General features: G+C 40.4%; 1 protein-coding gene across 2 annotated transcripts in view; it reads right to left on the reverse strand.

The window, feature by feature from the left end:
• The window catches only part of LOC134345279 (chloride channel protein 2-like), a 556,059-nt gene that overhangs the window by 304,755 nt on the left and 226,597 nt on the right, over positions 1 to 24,707 (reverse strand). For both annotated transcript variants that reach the window (XM_063045696.1, XM_063045695.1), the window contains exon 3: positions 5,921 to 6,052. In XM_063045696.1, coding sequence (XP_062901766.1) covers positions 5,921 to 6,052 — 132 coding nt within the window. The remainder of the gene's footprint in view (positions 1 to 5,920; positions 6,053 to 24,707) is intronic.

The raw sequence follows: 24,707 nt of genomic DNA on the forward strand, positions 1-24,707 counted from the left end.
TCGCTCAACCTGTCTTCATCTGACATGCTCTCTAGTCCAGGCAGCGTTCTGATAAACCTCCGCTGCACCCTCTCAAAGCTTTCCCACCCTTCCAATAGAACTGAATGCAATATTCCACGTATGGCCACACCAGAGTTTTAAGGAGACGCAACATTACCTTGCAGCTTCTTAAATCAATCCTCCAACTAATGAAGGCTAACATGCCATATGCCTTCTTAACAAACCCATCTACTTATGAGGCAATTTTGAGGGATCTATGGACATGGACTTCAAGATCTCTCCGTTCCTGTGTGGTACCAAGGAGCTTGCTATTCAAATAGCTGTATTTTGCCTTCAAATTTGACCTTCCAGAATTAATCACTTCACACTTTCCTGATGAACTCCATCTGCTGCTTCTCTGCTCAGTTCTGCACGCTGTAATGTCCTGCAGCAACCTACAACAACCCTCCAGGCCATCCACAACTCCACTAGCCTTCATGTCATCTACAAGCTTATTAACCAGCCTTTCCACTTTCTCATGCAAGTCTTTTATAAAAAAAATCACAGAGCACTCCCAGAACTCATCCCTGCGAACACCACTAGTTATCAACCTCCAGACAAAATATGCTCCATCTACTACCACCCTCTGCTTTCCACAGGGAAGCCGGTTCTGCATCCATGCAGCCAAGTTTCCCTAGATCCCATGCTTCCTGACTTTCTGAATGAGGCTAACATGAAGAACCTTGTCAAACGCCTTACTAAATTCCATATACACCACAGCCACTGCTCTGCCTACATCAACGTGCTTCATCACATCTTCAAGGAATTCAGTCAGGCTTGTGAGACATGACAGGCCCCACACAAAACTATGCCAAGTATCTCTAATCAGACTGTGCTTCTCCAAATGTTCATAAATCCTGTCCCTAAGGATCTTCTCCAATACTTTGTGCACTCACTGGTCTATAATTCCTACTCCCTTTCTTCAACAAAGGAATAACATTTGCCACGCTCCAATCATCTGGTACAACTCTTGTGACCAGTGAGGACACAAAGCTACAGTAACCTCTTCCCTCGTTTCCTGTAGTAAGCTGGTGTGTATCCCATCTGGCCGTGGGGACTTGTATGTCTTAACGTTTTTCAAAAGTTAAAGCACATTCCTATTTTTTAATATTGACCTGTTCTAGTAAATCAGCCTGTTTTACCCCATCCTCACAAAATATAAAATCTTTCTCACTAGTAATACTGGTAAAGTATTCATTAAGGACCTCCCCTACCTCCCGGCACATTTTCTCTACTACCCCTGATATTAATCTTACCCTCACTCTGGCTACCTTCCTGTTCTTTGCATACATGTAGAACACCGTGGGGTTTTCCTTAATCCTACTTGCCAAGGCCTTCTCATACCCACTTCTAGCTCTCCTAGGTCTATTTTTCAGCTTTTTCCTGGCTACATTGTAACTCTCTAGAGCTCCATCTGATTCTTGCTATCTAAGCCTTAAGTATGCTCCTTTCTTCCTCTCAACTTGATGTTCCACATCTCTCATCAACCATGGCTCCTTCATCCTACCATTCTTTCCCAGCTTCAAAGTGGACAAACCTACCTAGAACCCCCTGCAAGTGCTCCCTACATGAACTCCACATTTCTGTTGTACTTTTCCCTGAGTATATCTATTCCCAATTTACGCTCCCCAGTTCCTGCCTAATAGCATCATAATTCCTCATCCCCAATTAAACACTTTCTTATACCATTTACTCCTATCTATGTCCAAGACTGTAGATGCTGTCTCCGACCTGCTTACCCACTGAGAAAACTGACACCTGACCTGGTTCATGCCTAGCACCAGGTCCAGTATGGTCTCTCTTCTAGTCGGCCTGTCTATATATTGAGTCAGAAATCCCTCCTGGACACACCTAACAGTTTCTGCCCCCATCTAAACCTTGTCTGTAACTTTACTAATTGAACCACCTACATTCTCAATGTTAGTTATATATATGACAAACAATATAGGTCCTGGCACCACATATTACAGACTTCCTGTTAAAGAAGGCCCTCTCCTTCCTATGACCAAGCAAATTTGGTTTCAGTTTGCCAATACACCTTGGATCCCTTGTTCTTTAACTTAATGTTCCAGCTACCACATGCTATCTTATCAAAAGTTTTCTGGTCCATGCCAACCACATTCCCCATGCTGCCTTCAACCACTTTCTCAGTTATCCCCTCAGAAAAATCAGTCAGATTTGAGAGCCATGATCTCTCCTGCACAAAAAGAGCATGTTCTGAAACTTCACCCATGAAAACAGAGAAGCAAATATCTCCATCAAAGCCTCAGCAATCTCCTCCATTGCACCCTGGGATAGATCCGTCAGTCCCCAAGGAGGTTACCATCCAAGCATACTCCAGTATTTCTAACCCTTCCTTCTTCCTGATAAAAGCAATGCTCCAGAATATCAAGAGTGCTGATCCCATTGTTCTCCTGCCACCATATTCTTCTCCCTGGTGAATACCGAGGAGAAGTATTCATTCAGGATCTCACTCATATCCCATGGCATCACACAGGGATTAACCCTATAATGCCTAGAGACATCCCCTTTTCCTTAACTACTTTCTAACTTCTAATATTTACTTATAAAAGGTTTTATGATCTTCATTATTTCTACTTCCCAAGGCCATTTCATATCCCCTTTTTGATCTCCTGATTGCTTTCTCATGTTCTCTCTTTCATCCTCTATAAAGCCGAAAAGACACGCTCAGTACCAATTTCCTATACCCACCATATGTTTCCCTCTTTTTCTTAATCAAACTATACTTCTTATGCCTTACTTCTTTACTTCTGATGTTGCCTCTGAACTCCTCATATCTTGTTTTTAACCACCTCCAAATGATCAGATGTTGTTTTCACTCCTAGCACCTGCTCCATTCTGCTTCTGCTGGGTCCTGCCTTACACTATTGAAATCTGCCTTCCCCCAGCTCAGGGACCAAACCTGTCCTTTTCCATGACTCCAGAAAGCTTGCGGAATTATAGTCAGTGTTCCCAAATGGTTGCAGTGCAGAGACAGTTAGATTACTTGCACATCATCATTCCCCAAGGTCAAGTATAATCCTCTCCCTAGGAGGGTTCTCTACATACAGCTTTATAAAATCCTTAGGTACACTTTACAAATTTCATGCAACTTAGCCTCTTGCACTTAGATAATCCAATCAATAAAGTTTAAATCCCGCATTACTGGAATCCAATTGGCTTTTATGCCTGTCTGCAAACTGCCTACACATCTGAAGCTAAGCAAAGTTTTTAAACATGCAGAATTTCATAATAATTGTAGATAGTTTGTAAACTAAATCCAGGTAATCCGAATTCAATTCCAATGGATAAAAGCTCAAAAACTTGAGATCATTCAAAATTCAGAACGCCTTCATGAAAATCTGTAAATATTAGTGAAAACAACAAATAGAACTATGAATCTTGTCTAATACTGATGAGAGAACTAGGGCTGAAACCTATAGTACAGCACTGCATACTGTTACCACGGTTTCCAAAATTGAAACCAGGAATGCTCAATGTATTGGTTGTAGGTTGAAAGCCAATCTTTGTTTTATTTCACAGTATAGAACCTTCTTGTTACCCCAAAACCAATCTAATAATACTTAGAAAGTACCACAATGTTGTGGAATCTGAAATACATAAACTTTCTAGCTCTGAGTTACAGTTAAGTTCCTCCCCTCAAAAAATCTTATAACAAATCAGCATTTTGATTGCCGATAAAACATCGAGGGTAAAGACTACACAGGATCACAAATGAAAACCGGCATCAGCTTCAATACAAACCAAATTTCCAACTTATTCTGTGACTTCTAACTAGTCTAAAGCCTAATCTTCAAATTGCCCTGTGACTGACTTGATCCAATTCTCTTTCACATATCCAAACCATCCCCATAACTTCAGCTTAAAAGATAGATTTGGTAATATAAAACAACAGTTGGCACTGCAAAACCTTTGCATCTGTAGGTTAAAATATTGAGTTTTATGAGATTCAAAGTTTTATTTATCCACTTGTTATTCTAAATGATCCCTTGTGTACGGTTTTCCTTCTGATGAGAGGACAGGAGATCCTTAATCAAGTCACCTCTCAACCTCCTTAGCTCCAAAAAGAAAAGCCTTAGCTCATTCAACCTATCCTCAGTAAGACATGTTAGTTAATTCAGGCAACATCCTCTACATGCTCTCTAAAGCTTCCACATCCTTCCTACAATGAAATGACCAGAACTGAGCACAATGCTCCCAGTGTGGTCTAACCAGAGTTTTATAGAGCTGCAGTATTACCTTGCAGCTCATGAACCCAATCCCCTAATTAATAGAGGCCAATACACCATTCAACTTCTTAATCACCCTATCAACTTGCATGGCAACTTTAGGGGATCTGTGCATTTGGGCCCCAAGATCACTCTGTTCTTCCACACTGCTGAGAATACTGCCATTAACTCTGTAGTCCGCCTTCAAGTTCAATCTTCCAAGATGTACTCCTTCACACTTTGCTGGATTGAAGTCCATCTGCCACTTCTCAGTCCAGTTCTGCATCCTATCAATGTCCCATTGATACACTACCTACACTATCCACAACACCACCAACCTTTGTGTCATCTGAAAGTTTACTAACCGATAGAGTGATTATTCCCTTGCCATTTCTGACTTGCACCCACACTGACTCAAGATCCCTCCCTTTCTGCAGCTGTGATACTATCTCTGATTAGCAATGCCAATCCCTGACTTCTTTTACCTCCCACCCTGTCCCAATACCCTCCAGTACTTGACAATTCCACTCCAGGAAAAAGATTCTGACCATCAATGCCTCTCATAACTTTATATACCTTCAAGCTGCCTTTCAATCTCTATGCTCCAGAGAAAATGATCCAATATGGCCAACCTCTCCTTAAATGCAATACACTCTATTCCAAGTAATAACCCAGTAAAACTTTTCGACACCCTCTCCAAAGCCTCCATATCCTTCATAAAGTGTGGTGACCAGGACTGCACACAATACTTCAAATGACACCAAACCAGAGCTTTATAGAGCAGCAATATGCTGATCCCATCATATCCTTTGAAAACCATCCTCGCTATCCACAAGTCTGCCAAATGTTGCATATTCTGCATCATGTCACTTTAACTTTGTTAAACTCAGCAGAATCCTTCACTTCCCAGGATCTTCATCAGTTTTTTTTAAAACTTCACTCCCAACATCCCCCTCACTTGCACCAGAAAAATAGCAGAGCCAAAGTGTTCTAAAAGGCAAGGAAATGATGAAATTGTTGAAATATTGTCATGTTACTAGACTACAAAGGGAAGATAATCACACTCATCTTAATCAAGTAAGTTACCTCAATATGAGATCACATGCTCAAGATATTTGTGCTTACGGTAAATGTTTGTTTTCCTCCTGTCCTCTCACTATTGCATAACTTTGAGGTTACATTTACCTTAGTGATCCATGTCAGTGCCATTTGGAGTCCAAACTGATTTGAACACAACAGGTTTTTTTAAAAAAATGGTAATATTGTCTGACTCAAAAGCAGCTCAACTTTTGAGTCTATTTTAGTGGCCAGTGTTCATTTTAACTAATTAACCATCTCTCACCATAGAAATTACAGCAAAAGCCCACCTCTCCTTCCTGCAAGGAAGCAGATTTTCATCAACCTCCATCAAAGTGACCATATAGCATCTGGAGGTACATCACAGTCATCAGAGCAAACCCAAGATGGAAGATTTCCCACAATGCTTCCTGATGAGACAGAAGGCAGCCATTCAGCTCCTTGGCAACTTTCTGGTTCTCAGAACAATTATAATTAATGCTATTCTCCTACATATTTTCCTTTAACCTATTGGCCATGAACTCCCCCAATTTTCCTTCCATTTCCAATTACAATCAGCAATATTGTGTTCTTACCTTGCAAGCACATAGCAATAGCAAAGTCCATGGCCCAGCTCACCAAGGCCATCAACAATCCTAATAAAATCAGGAAAATCCAGTCTTCCCCCACTTTTGAGATGAGGAACGTTTGGCATTGCACACTCAGTACTATAGGAAAAAAGAAATGGAAAGCATTAGAGTGCTGCAGATTACAGATCAGATCATTTGACATGAATGATTGTCATTTTTTCAACGCTGTTACAAGCTGCAAGAGTAACAACCCTTCGTTTCCAACATATCATTGCTTTTACTTAATCTCACAATCTCACCATCTTGACATGTTGTGTAAGACAGTTAACAACTATAAACGGGTTGATATCATCAGAAAGTATCAATCAGATCAAATACCAGAAAAACACCAGATTCCATCTGGAGCTTTTTTTATCCAAAAAAAAGTCAATAATCTGTATTACCAAAGTTGCCGCACCAGAAAATCTACCAAAAACTCAGTTTGGATAATATCCCTTATATTTACTGTTCTGGTCCAGAACAATGACGGGTATTTAAACCGAACTGGAAAGTTATGCAACAAAGAATCACTCACACTTGTCTGTTCTCTGGTCAAGACAGAAGTACTTACTCACACCTGCAGGAGGGAGTGGAGCCTATTCAAGTTAGAAGACGTGGTCCACACAATCACCAACTGTACAAGGCTTGGTACACTGAAATGTACTTTGAAATAAGGTACACTATCTTCACCCACTGTACAAACATTCACGTTTTAACACTGAGCAGATGATGTACAGAAGATGGCAATTAATCTCTTCCAACACAAATAGCTCTGAATGATCAGGACAGGTAAAGACCCTCTTTCTCTGGTGGCATCAGGTCTACATGTGCAGGTTTGCGCCTCCTCTCTAACCAGACCCCTGATCATTACTGAGACATCCATACAGGACTGAGACATCCATACAAGTTATCTTCAATAAAATGAGAATCGCCCAGGAGATGGCTCCATTATCCCTAGATGCATACTTGTATAAAGTTACAACAACTTATACCTGCAGGTCTGGTATGGGCATCCTAGGTACTAATATTGAGTGTATCGTTTCTCATCTTGTATTAGTGAAACCTATTAATTCACCTTACTAGGTCTGGTATCACTGCAAATTTAGCTAAATGCAGCAAGTGTATACTGCTGTGTTTTTTATATTGTTAACGTGCTCTCCTAACGAGTGCCTGAGATACTGTGTGATAATACGGTCAGGAAGTTCCTTCCTGCGTCGTCTTTGATAAATTATATTTAGTTGATTCGCATGGCATCAGTCACGGACAAAATGCAAGGAATCAGAATAACAGACCATAAACTAATAAACTAGGAATTATTTCTCAATACCTTTGTGAATTGTCACCAATTTATAAAATACACTCTAGTAATTGAATTACCAAATTCAAGCAGCTACATATTTAATGAATGCAATAGGCAACTTGGTCATTAACATCTGCAGTAATATTACAAAATCCAATCAGTGAACTATGAAATGTAATGACATTTTAATATATTATAAAGAAACATAGACATCAACCTATTGAACTATATAGTCAGGCCCGTCAAGTTATTAAAAATGATTTATTTCACAATTTAAAATGTTAATCTAATTTAATTTTGATTTTAAATGCACATAAAATGGATACAATTGCACCCATGTACTTCAAGCTTTGAAATCATAATTTTCATTATAATTCACAAAATATCTGTTTTCCTGCTTTAACTTCATATTATTGCCTCCTATTAATTGTTTAATTTGTAGTTACATGATCTATACACACAGCGACCACTTTATTGGACACCTCCTGTACCTAATAAAGTGGCCACTGAGTGTATGTTTGTGGTCTTCTGCTGCTGTAGCCCATCCATTTCAAAGTTCGACAGAGGCGCTCTTCTGCACACCAACACTGTAGCACATGGCTATTTGAGTTCATGTCGCCTTCCTGTCAGAATCAACAAGGCATTTTTGCCCACAGAAGATCCGCTCACAGGATTTTTTTTGTTTTTCACACCACTGTCTGCAAACTGTAGAGACTGTTGTATGTGAAATACCAGGGATCAGCAGTTTCTGAGACACTCAAACTACTCTGTCTGCTGCTAACTATCATTCCACAGTCAAAATCACTTTGATCACATTTCCCACCCCTCCACCCTCCACTCTGAACAACAATAGAACCTCTTGAATGCATCTGCATATTTCTATGCATTGAGTTGCAGCCACGATTGGCTAATTAGATATTTCTATTAGCAAGCAGGTGTATAGGTATACAGTACCTAACCAAGTGGCCAATGAGTGTATACAGTGTCTATAAAAAGTACCCCCCACCCACCGGAAGTTTTCATGTTTTATTGTTTTACAACATTGAATCACAGTGGATTTAATTTGACACTTTTTTGACACTAATCAACAGAAAAAAACACTTGTATGTTAAAGTCTACAAAGTGATCTAAATTAATTAAAAATATAAAACAAAATAATTGATTGCATAAGCATTCACTCCCCACTCCCACCCTTAATATGACACAACAAATCATCATTGGTGCAGCCAATTGGTTTTAGAACTCATTTAATTAGTTAAATGGAGATCTGTTTTTGGAAACCTGTGTACGGTCAAAGTGTTTCAATTGACTGTAGTAAAATTACACTTGCATCTCAAAGGTCCAATTGCTGGTGAGTCAGTATCCTGGCGAAAGCTACACCATTAAGTCAAGCAGCTCCATGAAAAGGTTATTGAAAAGCACAATTCAGGAGATGGATACACCAAGTTCCCCCAGGATCAATAAAGTATGATTATGACTATGACTATGATACAAGATAATTTCCAAGTCACTGAATATCCCTGGGAGTACAGTTAAATTACTAAATTAATTACAAATATAGAACACAAAATAATTGATTGCATAAGTACTCATCTCCCCCCCCCCCCTTTTAATATGACACACCAAATCATCACTGGTGCAGCCAATTGGTTTTGGATGTCGCATAATTAGTTAAATGGAGATCACCTGTGTGCAGTCCAGGTGTTTCAATTGTTTGTGGTAAAAATACACCTGTATCTGGAAGGTCCAACTGCTGGTGAGTCAGTATCCTGGCAAAAACTACACGATGAAGACAAAAGAACACTTCAAGTAAACTCCACAAAAAGGTTAATGAAAAGCACTGGTCAGGAGATGTATACAAGAAAATTTCCAAGTCACTGAATATTCCTTGGAGTACAGTTAAGCCAATCATCAAGAAATAGAAACAATATGGCACAGCTGTAAATCTGCCTAGAGCAGGCCATCCTCAAAAACTGAGTGATTGTGCAAGAAGGGAACTAGTGAGGGAGGCCACCAAGAGACCTATGATCACTTTGGAGGAGTTACAAGTATTAGTGGCTGAGATGGGAGAGACTGCACATACAACTGTTGCCCAGGTGCTTAACCAGTCGCAGTTTTATGAGAGAGTGGCAAAGAGAGAGCCACTGGTGAAAAAAAAACTCACATGAAATCTTAGCTAAGAGTTTGCCAGAAGGCATGTGGGAGACTCTGAAATCAGCTGGAAGAAGGTTCTATGGTCTGATGAAACCAAAATTGTGCCTTTTGGCCATCATACTAAATGCTATGTTTGTAGTGTAGCAAAATACAGGGAAATCCTGAGGAAAACATGATGCAGCCTGCAAGAGGGAGGAGAAGATGGCAGTGTGCGCAGCCGTTCCGAATGATATCGTATCTGTGAAGTAGGATGCCGTACACAATCCTGATTTGATAGAGACAGACGTAAAGAAGCACAGAGGAACATCTGGAGAAACTTCTGAAATTCCTGCTTCGCTGCCGCTGCTACTGTGCGATCGAGAATCTCCGGAGGGGTAGGCCCCAAATCCTCGGCTTTGCCTATTGCCTGTTGCCGGAGCCGGGGTCAAAATGCTCGGCAGAGATGGTGCTCGGTGCTTGGTGTCGGAGAGCTGGTCAGAGGCTCTGAGTTTTCGGCCGGACTGTGGTTGGTTGCTTCCAGGATGCTGCATCGGCAAGTTTGCGGCGCTGGAGGTTTACCGTCTGCGTGAGATGATGGGACTTTCGAGAGACTTTGAGACTCTTACCATGCCCATGTTCTGTTCTTATCAAATTATGGTATTGCTTTACACTGTTGTAACTATATGTTATAGTTATGTGGTTTTGTCAGTTTTTCAGTCTTGGTTTGTCATGTGTTTCTGTGATATCATTCTGGAAAAACATTGTATCATTTCTTAATACATGCATTACTAAGTGACAATAAGGACACTGCATGTCCTCATAATGAAATCTAATCTGATCTAAGAGAACTGCGATTTGTTTTCCAGCAAGACAATGCTGGAGAAGATTTGTTGTAAAGCGAGACAATGACTCCAAGCATAAAGCCAAAGATACACAGGAATAGCTCAAAAACAACAAAGTTAATGTCCTGGAGTGGCCAAGTCAGAGTCCAGACCTCAATCCAATTGAAAATTTGTAGTTAGACTTGAAAAGGGCTGTTCACTCATGATCCCCATGCAATCTGACAGAGCTTGAGCAGTTTTGTAAAGAAGGATAGGGGAAAATTGCAGCATCCAGATATGCAAAGCTGATAGAGACCTATCTACACAGACTCAATTGCTGCCAAAGGTGAATCTACTAAATACTGATTTGAAGGGGGTGAGTCATTATGCAATCAATTATTTACTGTTTAATAATTGCAATAAGTGTATACCAATTTGTTTTCACTTTGACACAAGAGAGTCTCTTCTATTGATCAGTGTCAAAAAAAAACATTAAATCCACTGTGAATCAATGTTGTGAAACATGAAAATTTCCAAGTTGGGGGTGAATACTTTTTATAGGCACTGTATTTAAACCCATAAGCTGATTTTTTTTTTGTAGGAAGATGGTCAAAAACTTTTCTGTCAATAAAACCAAAAAGTATAATTAAAAAGATAACTTGCTGGATTTCAAAGAGCTGCAGGCGACAGCAAAAAGAAATGAAGCTTAGTCTAAAAATTTAGAAGGAACTTCCTTTCTGTTTCAGGCTGGTACTTTGCCAGTTGACTAGTCTGACAAGATTGATTGAATTCTTAGGTAATAAAGCTGCAGTCCATTATGGACAAACCCACTTGAACGTGAAAAAAGCTGCCAGTACTGTCAAATTACAACCAAACTTTGGCAAACTTTGATAAGTTCAAATACAACCTGATTAAAGAACAATGCTTCATGTTGAAAACTAATTCTCTTTTTATAATGGTCCAAAACTGAACCAGTTGGCTTTATTCTTTTGTTTTTGTCTTCTGAGTCAGGCACTACAATCAGAAGATTTCTTTCATTTGGAAGCTCAGGTTTTGTGCAAGTCTTTAAACTACAATAAGTTATGAAAAGGTTTGGTTTTTGCTGTTAACTGAATACGTAAAATGGCTGAAACCACAGCAGAACTAAGCACTCCTATGTTCAAGTGCTGTATATTGAGAGCAAAGCTTGATATTTGTCTAAATGGTGACAGGTTGACTGCAGTAATTTTACTGAGAAAAATGTTCGTACCAGCTCCCTTTACCTTTCAGCACATACAAGACATTCTCTGTGCATGTTGCCTTGACATGGTATTGGAGGACTGAGTTATTTGGAGAAAAAGACCCCTAAAAGAAAACTCTTATTCTTCAAAATAATAATAAGCATCCGTTAGGCTCATGAGACCATGGATTTGCACCTTAGAAAGTTTCCAGGGCGCAGGCCTGGGCAAGGTTGTCTGGAAGACCAGCAGTTGCCGATGCTGCAAGTCTCCCTTCTCCATGTCACCGATGTTGTCCAAGGGAAGAGCATTAGGACCGGTGTCATCGCAGAGCAATGTGTGATTAAGTGCCTTGCTCAAGGACACACACGTTGCCTCAACCAAGGCTTGAACTAGCGACCTTCAAATCATTAGACAAACGCCTTAACTACTTGGCCACGCGCCAACATTTAAAATAACTCAAGAAATAAACGTACTAAAGCGATATATATAATTGGCATAAATAAAATGGAAAAACTAGACAAGATTTTAAAAGAAATTAACCTTCCTAAAAGAAATTTGAACAAGCTGCCAGAGGGAGTGATAGATGCAGGTTTAACTTTAACTTTTACGATAAGTTTGGCTAAGTATATAGCCAGGAGGGGTATGAAGGGCTATGGTCCAGGTGCAGGTTGATGAGCCTGTGCAGAATAACAGTTCAGCACGGACTAGATGGACAGAAGGCCCTGTTTCTGTGCTGTTGTGATCTATGATTCAAATTCAAATGTTTTTATTTCTAATGTACAAAACCAGCTAGGAGATCTGACATTGGCAATCAATATGTGCGAGTTGATGGTACGGGAAAGCATTAAGCAGTTTCTACCTTGCAATGGGTTGCCAGGCAGCACAGGTCCTGTGGATTAATTTATATTCCATAAAAAACAATGAAATCTGTTATCAGAAGGAAATCAAACTATTATCTCCTTTAACCTTCTATTGAAGCACTTCATTCATATAAAGTATTTATTTGATCATCAAAAAATAGACTGAGATAAGCATTTACTTGTGAATTCTATATAGTATTAGATAAAAGTTATACATAAAGATTTTCAAGAAACATCGAATGGATGTAGGATTTAAGCGCCAGAAGGGATGGATAAAAGAAAATTGAACTTGTGTATGGAAATATCTAGCACAGATTAAAGAAATAACCTCAGGGCAATAGTCATAACATTAGGCTGTTTTGAATTTATATCAGTAACATGGTGTCAAAAATTCAAAGCAAATTTATCAGATAGTCTGTTAATGCCAAACCATGAATGACGGTGGAATTGAAGGAGGTGCCCTGAAGCAGCAAGATGATGAAGCAGGACCACTAAATAACGGAAGAAATTCAGTATAAAGCAGTACATGTATGAAGACAACAGGGGCAACATACAGATTTCATGAATGTGTAGAAATGATGAATATGCTGATTGTGGACCAGAAAGGGTAGGACGAGGGAACACAATTTAATCCTCATAGAGGGATCAGAAGTGGGGAGCAATTTCAAGTTTCTGGGTTTCAAGTTCTCTGAGGATCTAACTTGATCCCAACATATCAATACAGTTATAAAGAAGCCAAGACAGTGGCTATATTTCATCAGGAGTTTGAGCAGATTTGGTTTGTCACCGAAATCACTCAAACCTCTACAAATGTACTGTGGAGAGCATTCTGACTGGCTGCATCAACGTCTCACAACTTTAAAAAAAAAATCTGTTTTTGCACTACTTAATTTAACTATTTAATTACATATAATTACTGTAATTCAGATTTTTTTATATTTATCATGTACTGCTGCTATAAAGTTAACAAATTTCATGACATATGACGGTGATATTAAACCTGAGTCTGATAAGTTGGAAGAGACTTGAGTGACGTTGGTACATATATCAAATCACATCTGATTATCTTAAGTGAAGCAATTAGCTTAATCTGTAGAATACTTAATATTACAGCTAATTCAGTAGGATTCATGCCAGAGCAAAATATAATGAAACTGTATTCAGCTTCGATTGGCAAAAAGACCAAACAAATACTGAAAGATAGCCCGAGAAATACCGTAATGCTGACTCCTAATGTTAGGGTTCAACATAAACATAACCAAGAGCCTATCAACCTCTGCTTTGTGTGCTCAAACGACTAGTCCACCACAGCAATTAATTCCACAGATACACCAACCTCTGGCTAAAGAAATTGCGTCTCATTTCTGATCCAAATGGCTGTCCCTCTATTCTGAGGCCCTCTGAAGCTGGACTCACCACTATAGGAAACACCTTTTCCACATCTACTTTGCCTAGACCTTTCAATATTCAATAGATTTCAATGAAATTCCCCCTCATTTTTCTAAACTCCAGTGATTATAGGCCCAGACAAATCAAATGCTCCAGAGACATTAATCCTTTCATTTCTGGAATCATTCTTGTGACAACGTCAGTACATCTTTTCATAGATAAGGGGCCCAAAACGGCTCACAATACTCCAAGTGCAGTCTGACCAGTGCCTTATAAGGTCTCAACATCACATCCTTGCTCTTATATTCTGATCCTCTCTAAACGAATGTCAACATTTCATTTGCCTTCCTTACCACCAACTCAACCTGCAAGTTAGAATCCTGCACAAGGACTCCCAAGTCCCTCTGCACTTCTGATTTATCAGTTATCTCCCTGGTTAGAAAATAGTCTTTGTATTTATTTTTTCTGTCAAACTGAATAACCATACACTTACATGAAGTATATTACATCTGTCACTTCTTTGGCCATTCTCCCAATCAGTCCAAGTCTTTTTGCAAACTTCCTAATTCCTCAATACCACCTGCCCCTCTGCCCATCTTTGTATTGTCTAGAAACTTGGCCACAAAGCCATCAATTCAGTCATCCAAATCATTGACATATAACAAGAAGTGGTCCCAATGCCAATCCCTGCAGAACACCACTTATCACAGCAGCCAACAAGAATCGTCCCCTTTATTCCAACTCTTTGCATCCTGCCAATCAGACAATCTTATATCCATACTAGTACCTTTTCTGTAATACCATGGGGTTTCATCTTGTTAAGCAGCCTCATTGTGTCACCTTGTCAAAGGCCTTCTGAAAATCGAAGTACACAACAGCCACCGGTTCTACTTTGTCCATCCTGCTTATTACTTCCTCAGAGAATTCCAACAGATTTGTCAGGCAAAATTTCCCCTATGCTGACTTTCCCCAAAATTTCATCCTTAATAATGGACTCCAACATCATCCCAACCACTGAAGTCAAGCTAATTGGCCTAAAATTTCCTTTCTTTGCCCCTCTCCATTCTTAAAGAGTGGAGTGAGATATGCAAATTTTCTAACCCTCCTGAAACATTCCAGAATATAGTGATTCTTGAAAGATCATTACTAATTCCTCTACAATTTCTACACCTATCTCTTTCAGAACCCTGGGGTGAGGTCCATCTGGTCTAAATATCTTGTCTACCTTCAGACTTTTCAGCTTCCCAAACACTTTCTCCTTAGTAATAGCAACAAAACTCACTTATGTCCCGACACTCTGAAATTTCTGGCATACTGCTAATGTTTTCCCCAGGGAAGACAAACACAAGATACTTCATATGTTCATCTGCCATTTGTTTGTCCCCCATTACTATATCTCCAGTGTCATTTTCTCGATTTTACTCTTTACATAACTGATAAAACTTTTGGCATGCTCTTTGATATTTTCGGCTAGCTTTCCTTTCCTTCTGCTTTTTTTAGTTGCCTTCCTTTGGTTTGAATCCTCTAACTTCCCAATAATTTTTGCTCTATTATAAGCCCTCTCATTTGCATTTACGCTGTCTTTGACATCCCTTCCTCATCTTTGGAATGCATCTATCCTGGATCTTCTGAATTGTACCCCAGAAACTCCACCCATTGCTGTTCTGCTGTCATCCCTACTAGTGTCCCCTTCCAATCAACTTTATCTAGCTCCTCTCTCATACTGATGTAATTCCCTTTACTGCACTGTAATACTGATTTTCCCCAATGTACTTGCAAATTGAAATCCCCCATGACTATCATAACATTGCCCTTATTACATGCCTTTTCTATTTCACATTGACGTCCTGGATACTGTTCCCATCAAGGTCTTCTTACTCTTGTAGTTTCTTAACTCCACCCACAAGAATTCTACATCTTCCAGTCCTACGTCACCTCCTTCTAAGAATTTGATTTCATTTTTAGCAACAGAGCCACGCCAGCCTGCCTACCTGTCTGTCCTTTTGCTGCAATGTGTATCCTTGGATGTTAAGCTCCCAACTATGACCTTCTTTTCAGCCACATCATACCTGCCAATCTCTAACTGTATCTACCTTATTTCCTGTACTATGTGCATCCAGATATAACACTTTCAGTCCTGAATTCATTACCTTTTCCAAATTTGCCTCCAAGTTGCACTTCAACTCATCCCACTGACTGCAATTTTGCCCTATCATCTGCCTGTCCTTCACAATGGTCCCACTACACAGTGCACCAAGTGTCCCATCCTCGGCCCTATCACTCAGGTTTCCAACACCCTGCCAAATGAGTTTAAATCCTCCACAACAGATCTAACAAACCTGTCCGCAAGGATAGTGGGTTCAGGTGTAACTAGCCTCTTTTGTTCAGGTCGAACTTTCCCTCGAAGAGATCCGAATACTCCAGAAATCTGAAACCTTGCCCCCCCCCCACCAGTTCCTCACTCATTCATCTGTATTATTATCCTATTTCTGCCCTGACTGGTAGAAATCCAGGGAATACTACCTTGCAGGTCCTGTTCTTCAGGCTTTTCCCTATAGCTCCCTGTACTCAATGTGCAGGACCTCTTTTCCCTTTCTACCTATGTCATTGGTGCCAATGTGCACCCCAACCTCTCGACACTCACCCTCCTTGAGAATCTCCTGCAGCCACTCTAAGACATCCTGGACCCCGGCAACTGGCAGGCAACACGTCATCCTGGCATCTCTTTCGCAGCCACAGAATCTCTTGTCCGCTCCCCTAACTATCAAGTCTCCTATCAACGTCACTCTGCCTGACTTCCTTGCTGAGCCTCAGATCCGGCTGCAGTGGAACAGCCCCGGTTGCTGCACTCTAAACGGTTATCACCCCCCGCAGCATCCAAAAGGATACTTGTTGCTGAGGGGAATAGCCACAGGGGATCCCTACACTGACTGCTTACAAAGAAGTACAAATTTGTGCCCATTTTTACTTACTGATCTCTTGATTCAAACTTTGACAGTGGATGGATTGCCTTCCCATCTTGGGTTGAATTTTAAATTTTGCTAATTAGTGGGTCTGTAATGCCATTAAAGTCTCAGCGAACTTTTACCCGAGACCTGAGCAGCAAATCACCTGCACCTTCCCTCCAGGTAGAAGCAGATTACTAGCTTCTGAGAAGAATGCACTAATCATCCAAGAAAGAGGAAACATTTCAAGACTCATCATGGAAATCTGTGAACTCCATTGGACCCACATTTCCCTTCTTAAGCTTTACCACACCTTTCTCCCCAACCTTAACTGGAAATCCTGGCCTTTACCTCTTGGCAGCTGTTATCCCCACCCAGAATTGTGACAGGAAAGTAGCTCATCACCAACTGAAGAGTCAGCCTTGGAGACCAGAAATATTGGCCACCTTCCTGCGTGAAAACAACTTGAGGTTATCATCTGTTTCTGAGGCTTCCAAACCAAAGGCAGCAACATTCAAGTAAAGCACATAAAGGGGAACAATAATTGTTGGAAAAAATATATACTTCAGCTTCTGTTCAGGCACTAATGCTTTCAACAGGGCTTGCTGCTTTTTTCATTGAGGTCCCAAAGTGCAGGACTGGCATGAACTTAGACTATGAACTCAACAGCCAACCTGCAGTGTTCTGCATTGTGCCTGTGGACTACCTACCAAATCTACTGGAGAAGCACAGGTTTCTGCAGATTTCCAAGTTCTCAGAGGGGGAGATCTGCCTGCTGAGCTTCAGCCAAGATTAACTACAGTGGCCGTGTTGAAATCAAGTAGCAGACCTCGTTATTTGACTTAAATCAATTTGTTTAAATGTATTTGTTTTCATGTTTGTGCCTCAGGCACTACTGAATTTTATAACGATAAGCTCACAATCAAAATGGTCAATGGCAGAGACTAGCACAAATCCTGTGCACGCCATTGAAAGTGTTGATGAACTGCTGGACCTGCATTCACTCATAAATTTCCCTGTGGTTAAGAACAGATCTTATTGTCGCTGAAATGTGTAATTTTTGAGGAGGTAATTCAATTTATTTTTAATAATGTTTTTCCAATGAAAAGACAGACTAAAAAGTGATTCCCATATTAATGATCAAGCTTTTCCAAACTCGACAGAAGCAATCAAATTTGTTCTTGTAAGTAGCATGAGCCTCTTTTTCTGATAGCCAGTAAGCTATATAATTTTCACACGTACATTAATCACTCAATAACCAAAAACTCCTGCTGCATTGGCAATTTCATTATCCAGCCAAAAACATGAATGTGTTCCGAAACTTTCTTAAATGCTGCGATTCATTAACATTCTTTTCCTGTTTCAATTTCCTGTTCTATCCTTTCTAGGGTTTTAAAAAAAGATAAGGACAATGAAACAAAGATACAAGTTCCATTGGAATCATTTACATAATAGCTTAAATGAGATTACTACACCTTCATTCCATTTTAGAATTATATTAGATCATTTAAAATTCATCACTGTAAACGGTCAATTGTTCTTCTACTTCTTACCTAAATTATGCAGTCAAGGATATACCATACTTAACAATTTTAGCCACAGTTCTCAGGACTGGATTAATAAAATAATTTTTATTAATTTATTGTCATAGTAAAACAATGAGTATTTCAGTATCTAAATTATGTAGCCAATTATGCATTATGACAAGATTATCAAACTGGATTTCCAATCAGAAATGATCCATCTGACTGATAAAATGACTAAGTTTTGCAAATCGCTTAAACCACATACATTCATAAATAAAACGGCAAACCAACTTAACCTTCTTAACCAATTGTATTTCATGACCAGGATGTAGTACCAATGCAATCATAATAGTGCCCATGTTGTTGCAAGCTTCAAGTCTACTAAAGCAGCTCTGTTTTTGTTTGCACTTATATGTTGCTTCATTTGGTCAGCTGGTAGGTTACACAGAATGCAGGCTGAGTTTGCCCAGGCATATTAATTGCAAATTTCAGAGGTAAAAGGAAAACATGATTTGACCTTTCATGTCTGCTGCACCATTCAATAAAGTCAAAGCTCATCTTTAACTTCTGCACTAACCCCGTTGTTCTCAAGTCCCTCAATACCCGCAGACTTGAATATCCTTGCCAACTCAGTCTCCACAGGCCATTTGGACAATAAATTCCAAAGACTCCACAACCTGTGGATGAATAAACACATTATCATCTCTGCTTTAAATTGCCAACCCTTATGCTGAGTCAATAACCTTTGGTCCTAGCCACTCAAACCAGGAGAAACATCAAGACCATAAGAGATGGGAGCAGAAGTAGGCCATTCAGCCCATCGAATCTGCTCCACTATTCGATCATGGGCTGATCCAATTCTTCCAGTCATCCCCACTCCCCTGCTTTCACCCCATACCCTTCGATGCCCTGGCTAATCAAGAACAACTCTGTAAACAACAGGAATTCTGCAGATGCTGGAAATTCAAGCAACACACATCAAAGTTGCTGGTGAACGCAGCAGGCCAAGCAGCATCTATAGGAAGATGTGCAGTCGACGTTTCAGGCCGAGACCCTTCGTCACGACTAACTGAAGGAAGAGTGAGTAAGGGATTTGAAAGCTGGAGGGGGAGGGGGAGATGTAAAATGATAGGAGAAGACAGGAGGGGGAGGGATAGAGCCGAGAGCTGGACAGGTGATAGGCAGAAGGGGATACGAGAGGATCATGGGACAGGAGGTCCGGGAAGAAAGACGGGGGGGGGGTGACCCAGAGGATGGGCAAGAGGTATATTCAGAGGGACAAAAAGGAGAGTGAGAGAAAGAATGTGTGCATAAAAAAGAGTAACAGATGGGGTACGAGGGGGAGGTGGGGCCTAGCGGAAGTTAGAGAAGTCAATGTTCATGCCATCAGGTTGGAGGCTACCCATACGGAATATAAGGTGTTGTTCCTCCAACCTGAGTGTGGCTTCATCTTTACAGTAGAGGAGGCCGTGGATAGACATGTCAGAATGGGAATGGGATGTGGAATTAAAATGTGTGGCCACTGGGAGATCCTGCTTTCTCTGGCGGACAGAGCGTAGATGTTCAGCAAAGCGGTCTCCCAGTCTGCGTCGGGTCTCACCAATATATAAAAGGCCACATCGGGAGCACCGGACGCAGTATATCACCCCAGTCGACTCACAGGTGAAGTGATGCCTCACCTGGAAGGACTGTTTGGGGCCCTGAATGGTGGTAAGGGAGGAAGTGTAAGGGCATGTGTAGCACTTGTTCCGCTTACACGGATAAGTGCCAGGAGGGAGATCAGTGGGGAGGGATGGGGGGGACGAATGGACAAGGGAGTTGTGTAGGGAGCGATCCCTGCGGAATGCAGAGGGGGGGGAGGGAAAGATATGCTTAGTGGTGGGATCCCGTTGGAGGTGGCGGAAGTTACGGAGAATAATATGTTGGACCCGGAGGCTGGTGGGGTGGTAGGTGAGGACCAGGGGAACCCTATTCCTAGTGGGGTGGTGGGAGGATGGAGTGAGAGCAGATGTACGTGAAATGGGGGAGATGCGTTTAAGAGCAGAGTTGATAGTGGAGGAAGGGAAGCCCCTTTCTTTAAAAAATGAAGACATCTCCCTCGTCCTAGAATGAAAAGCCTCATCCTGAGAGCAGATGCGGCAGAGACGGAGGAATTGCGAGAAGAACAACTCTGTATTCATCATGTCAAGCCCTTTTGCGTGTTCCAAAGAGATCACCTCTCATTCTTCTCCGTAGGTACAGGGCCATTCTGTTTCAATTCTCCTCATAGAACAAGCATGCACTGAAAGAGCAATGCATTATCTGCCTTCCCAAGTACTTTCCAACAGGAAGTGAGCAAGCATGGAACCAAATAATGGCTAATGTTTAGTTTACTAATGACACTTCGTCACCTTTCTTCCTCAACAGAGCACAGAGCTATGCAATATCTCACTCTGTTCCTCTTCTCTTCAAACTCAATAGAAAATATTATTCATCAAGGTTCCCAGAGCAAGAACTCAGATCATCCAGAGTGATCAGCCCTTCTATACTGACAAAATATAAAAGGTTTCTTGTAACCCTGCTGTTGCTATCTAGTATAGTCAAAATCAGGCAAGAAATGCATAGTCTAGCTCCTACATGTGTTTGCAAAGTTGCGAGGAGGAGGAGAATGAGGACGGGGAGGATGATATAGCACTAAATATCAGAACGTACAAGGACACTCAGTTTTAATATCTGAAATCAACTACTGACAATGGGGCAGAATAAAACTTTATTAAATTCGAAGTTTTAAAATTTTCAATTGATGCAAAGCTCAATACCTTTTTGGGACAATTTTTCAGATTACTCGTATCGTTAATATTTAGTGAGCCCAGTCACAGCCAACCAGCCAAGCTCCAATTTCAAGGCTACGTTCATTTAGCTGGCATGAACATAAATTATTTTTCTATCTCATGGGATACTCCAATTCCTTTATTTTATAATTATTTCAAGAGGTAAGAGACAGTGCAAATGAGGTTTACCATAATGGTACCTGGAACAAGTGATTTCAGATAAATGGAGATTAAGTAGGCTGGTTTCCTTGGAACAAAGCATTGAATAGGAGCTTACAAAATTAGAGAGTCTTTGCTCCAGTAGACAGGGACAAATTGTTTCTGGTAGCAGGGTCACTAATATCAGATTTAAGGTAATTGCTAAAAAAAAACTGTGAAAGACAAGAGACAATTTTTAGCACACTTAGTTGTAATCAATCCAAAACTTTAATCTGATGGAAATATTTTTTTCAAATATGAAATGACCGTACTTTCAAAAAGAAAAATAGGCAAGGACCCTAATTTGGACAGCAGTTTTGAAAGAACAAGCTTAGATACATTGGGCTGATTAGCCTCCTGTTATGTTATACTGGATGTCTATATGACCCGGTGGTAGAACAAGATTAAGCAACTTCACAAGAGATTGTTACAATATATGCCTGCACATTCTATTGAATTCATCTGTATCGTTGTTTATCAAATTCACTCTCAAATGTTTGGAAGATTGAAGAGAGAAGCATCTGTGAAACCGCATTTCTTCTCAGCTATTAATCTGCAATACCTGCTGATGTTAGCCATATGTTGTGTGAGCCAATAGCCCTTTATATGCTAATAAACAAGTGGATGTCAACAACTACAACATGAATGGTGATTAAAGCAATTACTGAGGCTTGAGCTAATGATACGAAGGTCTAGTTTAAATAACACCAATATAGCTTGAAAATTTAAATTCAATTAGTTAAAATAAATCTAGTATAATAAGGTCTTAACAGCATGGTTATGAAACTGGTTTTATTGTCACAGAAACCACTTGATTCACTAATATTCTTTAGTGAAGGAATCATACAAGTCTTACTTACTCTAGCCTATATTTGATTCCAACCCACAGCAACATGGTTGGAAAACTAAATGTCTTCACAAATGTCCCAGCAATCCATTACAAATTAAACTACAATTTCAAAGTAACACAAGAAAAGAAAACTGTATGGACATGGACAATCTGGCACCAACTGAGGCATGGAACTGGAGATAGCAAAGGCCCTCATACACACCAGCATAATTGCTTAAAACTTTATTTATGGACATCTAGTGACCTGTGCCACAGTTAAGACAACTTTTATACAATCTAGGCAAATGACAGCTTGAAATCACTCGCAGGAGATCATGCCTTTGAAACAATACTCTGCTTTCTACCATCATGACCTTCAAGCATGTCCAGCTCCACCAAAGGTGATGGCACAGTAGCACATAGATAGCTGGAGGGAAGGTGATTGGAAAATGACAGGGACTAGTTAATGTTGACTCCAGATCCTTCAAAAACTGGCAAAGAAACTTCTTGCTGAAGCCCATCTGCAGTAGAGCTCTATCATAAAGTTTGGTGACAGTGGTACTGAGTGAGCTCATCAACATGTGAAGCATGGACAAAATCAGCAGAAGGTTGAGAGACAACAAGCCTAATCTATGGACTTAATTCTCACCAACCTACCCATTGCACTTAGGCCTTGTCATGACAGATTTGGGAGGAGTAAATCTGCAGAAATAAACAAGAGGAAGTCTGCAGATGCTGGAAATCCACAGCAACACATACAAAATGCTGGAGGAACTCAGCAAGTCAGGTAGCATCCATGGAAAAGAATAAGCAGTCAATGTTTTGGGCTGAGACTCTTCATCAGGACTGAGGAGTGGGAAGATGCCAGAATAAAAAGGTGGGGGAGGGGAAAGAGGCTAGCTAGAAGGTGATAGGTGAAGCCAGGTGGGTTACAAAGATCAAGAGCTGGAGAAGAAAGAATCTGATAGGAGGAGAGAGTGCACCACAGGAGAAAGGGAAGGATGAGGGGACCCAGGGGGAAGTAATAGGCAGGTGAGAAGAGGTAAAAGGTCAGAGTGAGGGAAAAAGGAAGGGGGAGGGGAATTTGTTTACTGTAAGGAGAAATAAACTCTTGTCTTCATGCTGATGTTAACATACAAAATAGCATTAACAATATCCCAAGCAAGATATATTCAGAACAAATATCAAATTCGGAAGCTTCCATGAGACACTGTGGGTCATCATTAGTAGAGTCACATCACACAATGTCTAACCTCATGACCCAACATTATCAAGTCAGAGACCATCTCTGGTTCAATTAGTGACCTAAAGGAAGATGCCAAGAGCAACATTAAATGAAATGGCAACCTAGTAAATTTACAACAAAGGACCAGGTGCATACTTGCAATTGTAATATATACTTGTAAGAGAACAGCTGAATGATGAAATCGAAAATTTCCAGTCATATCATAAGCAATCATTACTGATAGGGAATACGGACACTCCATGAACATCCTCACCCTCATTTTAGGGAGCATCAAGCACAAGAGTGCCAAACACAAGGCTGGAGCTTTTGCAATTCACCAGTCAGAAGGGCTGAGTGTGTCATTCACCCAGGCTCTACATGAAGGCCTTACCATCTGAAAGGCCAGTTTTCAGCACACAACAGTATGGTATCTGAAATCCGGTGGAAGCACTGAATGCAAGAAAGGCCTTCAGGATCAGCAATGTTCCATTGATAGTACTAAAGGTTTGTGAAATTAGAGGGACAAGGGAAATTGGCACATGAAAGTGCCGCCATCTGAAATTCCTCTTCTGCGTCACACACTATCCAGGCTTGCCCTTTTCTCATCACATCTATATCTGAGTACAGAAGCTTCATCTCTCTGGTACTGTGGACTTATCTTAATTCCGTGGACTGACAGCTCATCGCCTCAAGGCCAGCTAGCAAAAGAGAATAATTGCTGCGCTTGCTAATACCCCCATACATGAACAAAAATGAACTCCCTCTTTAAATAGGGTATACTCTATTGGTTTTGGAGAGACTGCAAAGTACAGATATTCATTAGAGTGATAACTGGACTCCAAGGGTTAAATTTTAAAGACATTACAGAAACTGACTTGGTATTCCCTAAAATTTAGATTCAGGGGAATTAGATTGCACTTTGCAAAATACTTGGAGGGAACTGATTGGAAAGTTTGAAGCATTTTTTTTAAAAATCAAAGTACATATATATCACCATATACAACCCTGAGATTCATTTTCTTGTGGTCATATTCAATAAATCCATAATGGAACAATAACCATAATCAAATCAAAGGAAGACCACATCAACTTAGACATTCAGCCAGTGTGAAAAGCTGACAAACTGTGCAATTATAAAAAGAAAGAAATAATAATAATAAATAAATAAGCAATAAAGGTCCAGAACAGGAGACAAAGTCGTTGAAAATGAATCCATAGGTTGTGGGAACCTTTCAATGATGGGGCAAGTGAAGCTGAGTGAAGTTATCCCCTCTGGTTTAAGAGCCTGATGGTTGAAGGGTAATAACTGTTCCTGAACCTGGTGGTGCAAGTCCTGAGGCTCCTGTACCTTCTTCCTGATGGCAGCAGCGAGAAGAGAGCATGGTCAAGGTGGTGGGGGCGTCTGATGATGGATGCTACTTTCCTACAACGCCCCATGTAGACATGATTAATATTTAGTTCCTTGGTCTTGCTGACATTGAGTGAGGTTGTTGTGGCA

The sequence above is a fragment of the Mobula hypostoma genome, chromosome 4, assembly GCF_963921235.1.
Source record: "Mobula hypostoma chromosome 4, sMobHyp1.1, whole genome shotgun sequence".
NCBI lineage: Eukaryota > Metazoa > Chordata > Chondrichthyes > Myliobatiformes > Myliobatidae > Mobula > Mobula hypostoma.